This window comes from Apteryx rowi, unplaced genomic scaffold (genome assembly GCF_003343035.1).
Source record: "Apteryx rowi isolate R43461 unplaced genomic scaffold, aptRow1 scaffold_1204, whole genome shotgun sequence".
Classification (NCBI taxonomy): domain Eukaryota; kingdom Metazoa; phylum Chordata; class Aves; order Apterygiformes; family Apterygidae; genus Apteryx; species Apteryx rowi.
Window position 1 is genome coordinate 38,555 of NW_020447425.1, and position 10,271 is coordinate 48,825.

At 42.2% G+C, this 10,271-nt stretch overlaps 1 protein-coding gene across 1 annotated transcript; it reads right to left on the minus strand.

Annotated features, from left to right (window-relative positions):
* Positions 1-1,034: 1,034 nt before the first annotated feature.
* Positions 1,035-9,604, minus strand: FAM83H (family with sequence similarity 83 member H). Its single transcript, XM_026090857.1, has 4 exons — positions 9,158-9,604; positions 7,999-8,163; positions 7,518-7,642; positions 1,035-3,669 (listed from the first exon to the last, which is right to left on the minus strand). Exons 1-4 carry the CDS (start codon positions 9,602-9,604, stop codon positions 1,035-1,037), a joined length of 3,372 nt encoding a protein of 1,123 aa, XP_025946642.1.
* Positions 9,605-10,271: the final 667 nt, after the last annotated feature.

Genomic DNA, 10,271 nt, shown 5'->3' on the forward strand with positions numbered 1-10,271 from the left:
TCTGTCCTTTGTGGTATCAACTTTTTTCATGAACATGAACTCAATTTCATAAGGAGAATTCAGATCACTGTTGAGTTCTTCATGTCATGCAGGGTGTATGTGTGAAAACTGAGCCTTTTTCAGCACTATAGTAAATTACTGTGTTTATTTAATGCATCACAATATTCACAACTACTTGGTTACTGTCCTAGAACACCATAAAAAAAAAAATCTCATAGTGAACTTACATCATCAAGTAAGTTGCTGCCTGGCCAAGTCAGCATTATACAGGCTTAATTAAACTCCCTACTAACTCAGCTTAGCTGAAGTGCAGACCTAGACACACATCTTTCTCCTTGCATAGCACGTAAATTTCCTCTTTTATGGCCTTTCAGCTGCTTCTCTCAGCTCTCCCTCAAAAGCAATAGTACTTATGATTATAGATAAGGAAACAAAACACTAACAAAACACACCCAGTAGGTTTATAAAATGATAAATATGAAAGCTGGGCATGTATTAATGGAAAGTCCATAACCATAGATAAGAGAAAAGAGCTTATTTTTGAGCAATGTTTTTTTTCCTGCATGCTTTCAAAAATGTGCCTTTGGTACTAGATATGAAGAAAAACTATTTGCACCTGAGAAACTTTTTTTTTTTAACACTTTTTCGATTAATATATCTATATCTACAAAAAAAAAATTTTTTATTTTTTTTTTCCTGGCTCAAACCCAAGTATTGAAATTTCTATTTCCACTTCTGTCCTTACTGTGTTGTCAGCTGAAAATGTTCCCTGAGTACAAGGTAAAGAGACTCTACTTTACTTGTTTTAAGCATTTTGGCAATTTAATATTTTTATTTGAAACATACTGCAATAAGGTTGCCTGATACCACATGACTTTGGCAAATTGTGCCACAGGAGGCTAATGATGAACGTATTTCCACTCAATAACCCAGAAGCGTATCACCTATGGTGCTTATATCCATCATAAGCGTGTTATCTCCTCATTCTCTTTTGACAGTCAGTGATTATATGGAATTAAATAGTATTTCTATGATCATTTTTTGGTCTTGAAGGTCCCCAAGATTTTGGGCATGAATTTTCCCATCTTCTTGTCTTTGGCATCTGTGTCATATTCCTCTTCACTCTGACTTGTATGATCATCCTTTTTGCAGAAGACCTCAAATCTACTGTAGACTCGCTTTTCCTTCCGCATATTCTCCATTTTTTTCAGAAGGGTATCTCGATCCTCTGATGGTTGCCGCTGAAGATTTCGTTTCTGGCTCCCAAAACTCTCTGATCTGTGGATGTTACAGCTTTTCTCCTTCTCACCTTTCCTTTCCAAGCTTGTAGTTGACCTAGAAAGATCAGGATTGCTAGTGGATGGCAGTTGCTTGGCCAGTTCAGCTCTGTTCTTCTGACTGTTTGCAGAAATTTGTTCTAGAATCACTTTGGTATCATCACGGAGATTGCTGCTGTACAGAATGTTAGCTGTGGAAAATCTCCCCTGAGTTGGCTGGCTGCTTTTGGGAGGAAGTGGTGTTGCAAATTTATGGTTTTTTTCTTCCTCCATCATTTCCTGACAGTCCCCTATGGAAGATCGTTTGAGAACCACAGGCTGTTTGTCAGATTTTCCACTCTCAGAAATGGGTTCCTCCTCCAATTTCTTTTCACCTTTTGGGTTCAACAGCTGCTTCAGCCGTAATGACCCTTTTCTGAAAAATTCCATTGGATTCTGTTCCTGTTTTGAACATTCTTCCTCAGACTTATTGAGAGAGCTGTCGGATCCGTGACTTTTAGATAAGCTTTCAAGAACTGATGTGGTACTTGTTCTAATCTGTGGTTTCTTGAGTTCTGTATTAGCTGATTTTTGAGTGTCGTCTTTGAATGTCACTCTTTCCTTCTTCTCTGGAAGATTCAGTTTCTGAGTGTCCCCTACAAATATAAGACTCTCCTTCTCTGGAAAAGCAGGTTTATTCTCTATAGGGTAAAACCGAGATGATAATTTGTCCACTTTAGTGCTAATATGTGCTAGGGGATCTTTACTCAATGCATCAGTAAGCTGGGGAGTTGATGAAGCCATTCCAAATGGTCTGTCAGTCTCTCCATGCACTTTGTAAGTACTGCAGGAGTCTTTGGAGTCTAGTACCCTACTCTCAAGAATCTTATATTGCACAGATTTGGTACATTTCTTCTCTGCGTTCTGTGATTCTTCCTGGAGAAAACTGGAAATAGCTTTGGTGTGACTGACTGTCGCTCGCTCTGTGTCTTTGCCCACAGCTTTGTACTTCTCTAAGAGTTCTGCCACTTTAGATGAGGCAGCTGTCTTTATAGTTTCATTGTCTTTTGTCAACTCACTGGACATTTGTTCCTTTTGGATCATATGAACCTTTTCTATTGCTGTGTTTGGCTGATCTAACTTGGCAGCACTAAAAATCAGAGAGGACCTGAGTCTTGAGCTCCTCTGGATCAAGGGATTTATTCTGGACCTAAAGGCATCTTGTTTCATTATAGAGGCTTCTTCACCTACTCTATCGGGATCTACAGATTCTTTGGCACTTTCAATTCCTAGTGACTTGTTATTGAATGATATAGGGGATTTGAACACCGGGATGAGGTCGCTGGAGTGCTTTGTGAGGGTATCCCCAAGAACATCACTGTATGCCTCCGATTCCATGGGCATTGGGAGACCTTCTTCCGGTTCAGACTGGTACGCACTGAGGTATGAAGAAATCCTCCAGTCGCGTAACCCTGTTCTATTTTCTTGGGTATTCTTGTCTTGATTTGGGTCCTCATCTTTGTCTTGTAAAAACAGGCGTTGTTCCAGGCTTTGCTTCTGTGTAGGAGATGTCTGGCAAATGAATTTCTGTCCTATGTTTTGCCTTCTTAACATCATTCCCATGGGGCCGTTGCCTGCAGGGTTCAGCTGATCAGATCCATGTCTCACTTCCCTGGAAGAATTTGAAGGTACGTAATCTAGTCTTAAGGGGAAGCCCTCCTGTGGAAAATTGGATTCAAGTTCAGGGTACCTTGGTCCCTCTCCATAGTCTTCCAGTTCATTGAATCCTGGCCTACCGCCCCGTATTCTATCAAACAGTCCCTGAGGCCTGCCATGGGGATGTTCAAACTGGTACTGGTACAGCTGGTCCTTCTGAAAGTGACTAGACTGGATTTTAAATTCATCCAGATTGTTCATGAACATCTGTCTGGCATACTGCTTGGAGGAAGCGAAATTTTCAAATGTTCCTTCTGCAAAACTGTGTCTCTTAAAAGCATCCAACTCTAACTGCTTGGAGCGGAGAAAACCCCTGAGAGGATCCATCTGAGAATTCTCTATTTCTACCTTTTTATACATTCGCATGGCTGACCCCTCCACAGTATGGCGCAGCATGTCATCCCGCCTGAAATTTGACAGGAAGTACCTGTCTGCATCAACTCTGTCCATAAAGGAGGGAAAGAGATTGTCCTCCCTCTGGAACATTAGGGGTGCTTTTTTTGGAAAGAAAGGCATGTTATTGCCAAAGGGAGTCATGGCAAATGGGTTCTCTGTCTTTGCCAAGACATTGGCTGGAGGAACAAGAGGTTCTGATTGTGCAAACAAAATTCGGAATTCTTCATCGAAACTGGACACCAGCTCCCCCTGGAAGATGTGTGCAATGCTTCTGTGAATCTTCTCAAAAGACCACATAAAACTACAAAGAAAAACAGAAGTAATGATAGTGTTATCATGAAGTAACTCAGCAGTACCAGTTCACATTAAACCATTTGCTTGCCTGAAGAAAATTCTTCTGATATTATGTACTACTCAGGCAGCCATTCATTACACACTGGTGTTCCCAAGCCTCATAGTTAAGGATTTATTGGGCATCATTGCTTTGCAGAGGATTTTACAGAGCAGTAAATGACCCATGTTCTAAATAGGCCAGTCAGTAGTAACAATAGACAGAGAGAACTGAGGCCAAGGATGATAATCCTTATCATTCATGTGAAGTAAATCTTCCTGCAATTACTTTGTGTTGTAATTGTTTTTATAATTAAAATGTCATGCCCATCTTCAAGAAGGGCAAAAAGAAGCAAGTAGGGAACTACAGCCAGTCAGCCTTACCTCCGTCCCAGGGAAGTTTATGGAGCAAATCCTCCTGGAAGCCATTTCTAGGCACAGGAAGGACACAAAGACGATTGGGAACAGCCAGCAGGGGTTTACCAAGGGTAAATTGTGCCTGACCCAATGTGATTGCCTTCTACGATGAGCTGGCTGGCTGTGTGGACAAGGGGAGAGCAGTGGATGTTGTTTTCCTTGACTTTGGCAAGGGTTTCCACATGGCCTTTACACAGTACCTTTGTAGCTAAGTTGGAGCACTATAGTGGGCCACACCACGAATGGAAAACTGGCTTGGCCGTCAGGGTCAAACGACAGTGGTCAGTGGTTTGATTTGTGTTGTCTGTCAGGGGCCAGGGCTGTGGGCAATGCTGTTCAAGATCGTCATTACTGACCTGGACAAAGCGTGCGGGGGGGCAGGCACCCTCAGCAAGCTCGCGGATGACACCAGCTTGGGAGTTTGGGGTGGGGGTGGGGGGTGGCACAGCTGGTATGCTGGAGGGCAGGGCTGCCGTTCAGAGGTATCGCAATGGGCTGATGAGAACTGCATGAAGGTCAGCAAAAGCAAATGCAGAATCCTGCACCTGGGATCAGATAACCCATGCACCAGTATAGGCTGAGGACAACGAGAAAACAGCTTGGCAGAAAATGACTTGTGACAAGTTGAGGAAAGACAGCAGCGGTGAAGGCTAAACCACGTACAGAGGTACATCAGTAAAAGTCTGGCCAACGGGTGAGTGGAAGTGATTACTCCCCTCTAGTCAGCGCTTCCGACACTGCATCTGGAGTATGAGTCCGGTTTTAGGCTTCCCAGTAGAAGAAATCTGTTGACAACCTGGAGCAAGCTCAGCAGAGGGCCACCGTAACGGTTATCAGGCTGAAGCACGTGCGGTATCAGGAGAGGCTGAGCGAGCTGGTTCTGTTCAGCCTGAAGAAAAGCATGCTAAGGGAGGAGTGACTGGGGGGGAGGGAAGGGGAGCCACGAGCTAGCTGTTGTCCTCAATAACTTAAAGGGTGGTTATAAGTGAAGTGGAGCCAGCCTGCTCTTGAAGGTACACAGCAGAATGGTGCAAGGCAACAGACACGATTGCAGCAAGAGAAATATGGATGAACTATAAAGAAAAACATTCTTCACAGTGAGGACAATCAAACGTTGGCGCAGCTGCCCAGAGAGCTGGTGGAGTCTGTATCCTTGGAAGTATTCACAACCCAACTGGATAAGGACCTGAGCAACCTGATGTAATTTGGAAGATGGCGCTACTTGGAACAGGGGAGGGTTTGGACTAGATGACCTCCAGAGGTACCTTCCAAGCTGAATTATTTTACAGTTCAATGATTGTAACATATTTTAAAGTTACAAAACAGTTTATTTTGAAATAGTATACCCATCCAGAGATATGCAGAACAACATGGATCTAAGTGATCATGTGCCTGGCCCCATTATTCCAGATTTACATGATGATATTCAGAAAAATTAATCTATTTGATCACTTGAAGTAGGCCAATTAAATCAAATTACATCTTTTTTTACATATAGTTTAATTTACTTTAGAAGTAAACTGAAGCCATTTTATTTTTGGATATAACTGTTCACAGAAGCATTTAATACAATTTAGCATCTTCACTTTAAACTTCTATTTCTGGCTAATCTGACCTAATTTTCTTTAATGTGTTTTTGTGGAGACAGTCCTGTACAGTATAGCTACTTCCTCAATGAGATGATTTTAACATTCCTTTGCAGTTAAATCTCAATTATCCATGTGTGGATTACCAAAGTTGTGGGTCAGTTCCATGAATGCAGATTCAGTCTGCTTCTGTTAAGACTTTGGGACCCATAAAAAAGACTAACTAAAAATATGGTGTTTAAGTGGAAATATGGGATAAAGCAAGACTTATTTATGAAAATAGCTCTCCTCAGACTAACCCACAGTGTCTGTTTTGTTTTTTCACTCTGAAGGTGAATAAAACACTGGAGATATAAGTTTCAAACACATTAGAAATTAGTTGCTAAAAAATGGGTTCCCCCATGGGTAGTACTAGAAGTCTTGTAAAACTCACAAAGTCATATCTAAATAGGAGAGTAACTGTGCAGAAAGTAGCTAGCTGAAGGAAGGCAACTAGTTGAGTTTTTGAAGGATTAGATATAGGGCTGAACTCATCTTTTCAGTAGTGACACCGGCACAAAAAGTAAGCATGTGCTGTTGCTGCGGTAGTGCAGTGTATCATCAATATGAAAGATTATCAGAATCATATGCGGCAGGAATAAAATTTTGAAGACGGGAATAAAAAAACAGCCTGCAGTGGCAAAAAGCAGAAAAAAAGACTAGAAATATAAGACAAGCACAAAATGATTACAAAACACCAACGGTATGGTACAGCATTGAACTGTGAGCCTATGATTTATCAGGACAGATATTCTCAAACTAGGGAAATGTTAAATGTTATTGTAAATGCCTCAGAATACTGTCTCTTACTATTCACATGTTCAAGAAAATTAATTCAAATGGGAATAGAACATCCAGCTTCTACATCAAAACTAAAAGGGCTGACTGAGGCATAGGGAGGAGGAATGAGACCTTTAGGCCGAAGAGTAATGTCAGCACAAACACAGCTATGGCTAAACTGTACATGAGTACCTTTAGACTGGACTACAAAAGGTTCCTAATATCAGCATAGCAAAGGTCTAGGTTTGCCTTCCTGTATGATGTTATTTGAGTTGTTTTGGGGGGGGCTTTTATGGAGGCTGCAGTGGGGGGAATGTTGACAGAGTATCTTTAGAGTAGATTTTGGTTATGAAGAAGGATGTAAGATATGCTGCCCTCTAGCAACAGGGCATGGGATACAATAGCATACAATTCTTGGTTGGTGTACTCAGGCATAACATGGGTATAGTATATTCATTAACAAAGAAGGCATCGGTAATTCCATATTAGTAACTAGCTGTTGAAATGTAAGTGCCTACTCCTTGGTCTCTTTAACTATTTTATTTTGGAGGAGGTGGTTGGGTTAGGGTTTGTTTGTTGTTAGGGAGGATTGGTGACATTTTTTTTTTGAATCAGGTTTAAAAGTTCCCCAGAATATATTCAGTTACATAACTTGTGCCAGACTGCATGTAAGTTTTTTGGACTGGTTTACCTTGGCAACACTATTGTCCAGCATTGCACTGGATTTTAAAATACATTATAATTATTATATCTTTTGTACAGCTCATTTACACTTTTGATGTTAAACAAGCTCAGCTCTGGGTATTTGGGCTTCAGGTTCAATTGGTGTATCTACCTCAGTTGCAAATGGCATATTTTCCTTAAAATTGCTCTTCAGTATCCTTCAGTGAGAAGAACTTTGTCACTGATGTTCATTTGGAAATCTGAAACACTGCTTTACCCAACAACCAGCCTCTCTCACTGAAACAGGGAAATGTAAAGCTGCAGGGCTTCTCACCTGTAGTTGCCACTCAGCACCACCATGCAGTCCACCAAGAGGAATTTCTCTTTCACATGGCCTTTGAAGGACATCCCTGTGCGGCAGTAGTAGGTTGGGCCAGAAACTGTCCTCACCCTTAGGAACTGCAAACCAGATAAGGCACTGACTCAATTGCAAGCTGTTATTTCCCTTTTCCTGCCCCTAGTTCTTTCCCTTGCTCCTTTAATTTCCCTCCCTACCCACCATTTTTATATTTCAGCACTAGCTATTCTGCCTGCCTGCCTAATGGGTAGAAACCCCCCTAAATAGCATATCTTCAGCATTCACCACTATATTGTTATGCCAGCTCTCCTGGCTTCCCTCATACTCCTATATTTCTAGGCTCTAGCCCAGCTTTCCCTTTTCTCAGGTTTTTACTATAATAGCAGACCTCTGTGTCCCAAGACATTCCCCTCTAAGGATAGGAAGGAGGGATAGAGGAGGTCTTCTGTTTGCTCACCTCCACGTAGTTAAGATTGACTCTGCATTTAGCAGCTGTATCAAGGAAAAGCTGAGAGTTCATTTCATCCAGCAAGATGTACACAGGGACTCTGCGAGCAGCAGCATCCAACACCTCAAACAGCAAATCCACATCAGTGAAGATGTCCATCACTATGGCTACCACCTAGGAAAAGAATGCAAGAGCTTATATCCGAACTGTGCATGTTCCCCAGCACTTTACGTTTCAAAGCTGAACTGCTGCACTGTCTCCAGTTCAATGTCTTTTTTTTAACATTGTGGGTCCCAGAACTGGAAACAGAATTCCTATCTTACGTGCATATTCCATAGATGAGGGTGACAAGTGACGGAAAACCCTTGCTGCTATTGAACGTTCCCCTTGTTGATTAATAATCATAGCAGACATTTTTTGGTCACAGAACCACACAGGGAGGTTGTATTGAGCTGCTTGGCCATTACAGGCCCACACCCTCTGACACGCACATGCCATTTTTAGATAACTTCCTGGCCAGCATTCAGTCAGCCAGAATATAGCTATGTCTATATGCTGTTAAATGGGAAGTAGCTTCAAACCTTTCTGGGATTTCCATGTCCTTCCCAACTCTTCGCTTATCAACGCATATAAATATCTAATGGCAGGGAGTAAAGAGGACAGAACCAGACTCTTCTCAGTGGTACTCAGTGAAAGGACAAGAGGCAATGGGCACAAATTGACATACAGGAAATTCCGCTTAAACAAAAGAAAAAACTTTTACTGTAAGGGTTATCGAACACTGGAACAGGTTGCCAGAAAGGTTGTGGAGTCTCCATCCTTGGACATATTCAAGGACAGACCCTGAGTAACCTGCTGTAGTTGACCCTGCTTTGAGCAGGACTAGACGATCTCCAGAAGGAGATCCCTTCCAACCCTCCCTTCCAACCTCAACTATTCTGTGAACTCTTCGTGTATTTTAGCATTGCCGTACACATTTCTCCACGGGTTCAGACAACAGAGGCTAGCTTTGATGCTGTGAAAGGTAACTTAAGAAACATCCTTCCCTGCCATCAGGTCCTGGGAGCAAAGTTATGGGAATTAGCAGAGGGCCTGATGCGTCCTGATTCATCTCTCACACACAAACACATATTTATCTCTGATCTAGTTTGGCTCCTTGCTATCTCACCTGCTGAGCTGCTCGGATCATTCTGCGAGCCTCCTCCTTGATGCTTGGATTGTCTGGGGGTGGTGGTTGCACAAGGGTTGTCACTTCCGTTCCCCTGAACCCAAAGACCATCGGCCAGCCCAGGTCAAGCTCAGGAACAGCAAGGTCTGAGTTCATGGGCCAGTATGTCCCAGAGGATCCATCCATGTCATTGTCACCTGTGGTGTCTGTGTTACTTTCCTGATTGGCATACTGGGGTTTCTGGAGATTCTGTATGATGTGATCCACCTCTGAGTTGCAAAGAAAATCAGGGACTGCTTCTTCTGCCAGGAAGCGTTGGTAACTTTCTTTGCCCTCTTCAGTCAGCACATCCAGAGCCAAGCGGTAATACTCCTTGTAATGTGGTGGCAGGTAGTTAGGGTCGAGGGGGTTGTCCCCCTGTGAGGAGCTTTGAGACCGACGAGCCATGAGGCAGGGGAGAGCTGAAGAAAAACAAACAAAAAAAGACAACAGCAACAGTTAGGCCAGCCGTCTCACTCCAGTGACACATCCGTCCTCATAAATTGCGAGGGTTGGGGTCATGATGGCAACACTGAAAGGGAGGAAATTCAAAGGGCACAGAGGAATGTTGGAGAGAATTCATTCCTAATGCATGGACAGCCTTGATTAGGCAAAGATGGCAAACACTTAAAGCATTACTTTAACATAGTTAAGTGTTTTCAGGCAAAATAAGGAATGAATCAAATTGGGCAATATCGTGATGAATGAGGATGATGCATTTAACAGAATGCTCAGCTTTCTCTTTTAGGATACAGATTGCCAAGCTTAAATTTATTTTTTGTTTTAAAGCTGTAATTTTTTTTAAACAAAGTATAATGCTGCTGGTTATTAGCTGGATGCATTAAAATTCATTTCTACATGCTATATAAATTATTTACTGTGTGTAATATGGTAGTAAACCAGAAAGCACATGCATCTGTACAAATGCATCTACTGAATCCTTAAAAAGCTGAGTGTTATAATCACCTCAGCATATGAATAGAAGCAAGGGTAAAACTGGAATGCAGGCAAGTATGGTCAGAAGACAAACAAGTGCAAAACTACTGAGATCCATGAAGGTCTAAAGATAAGGGCC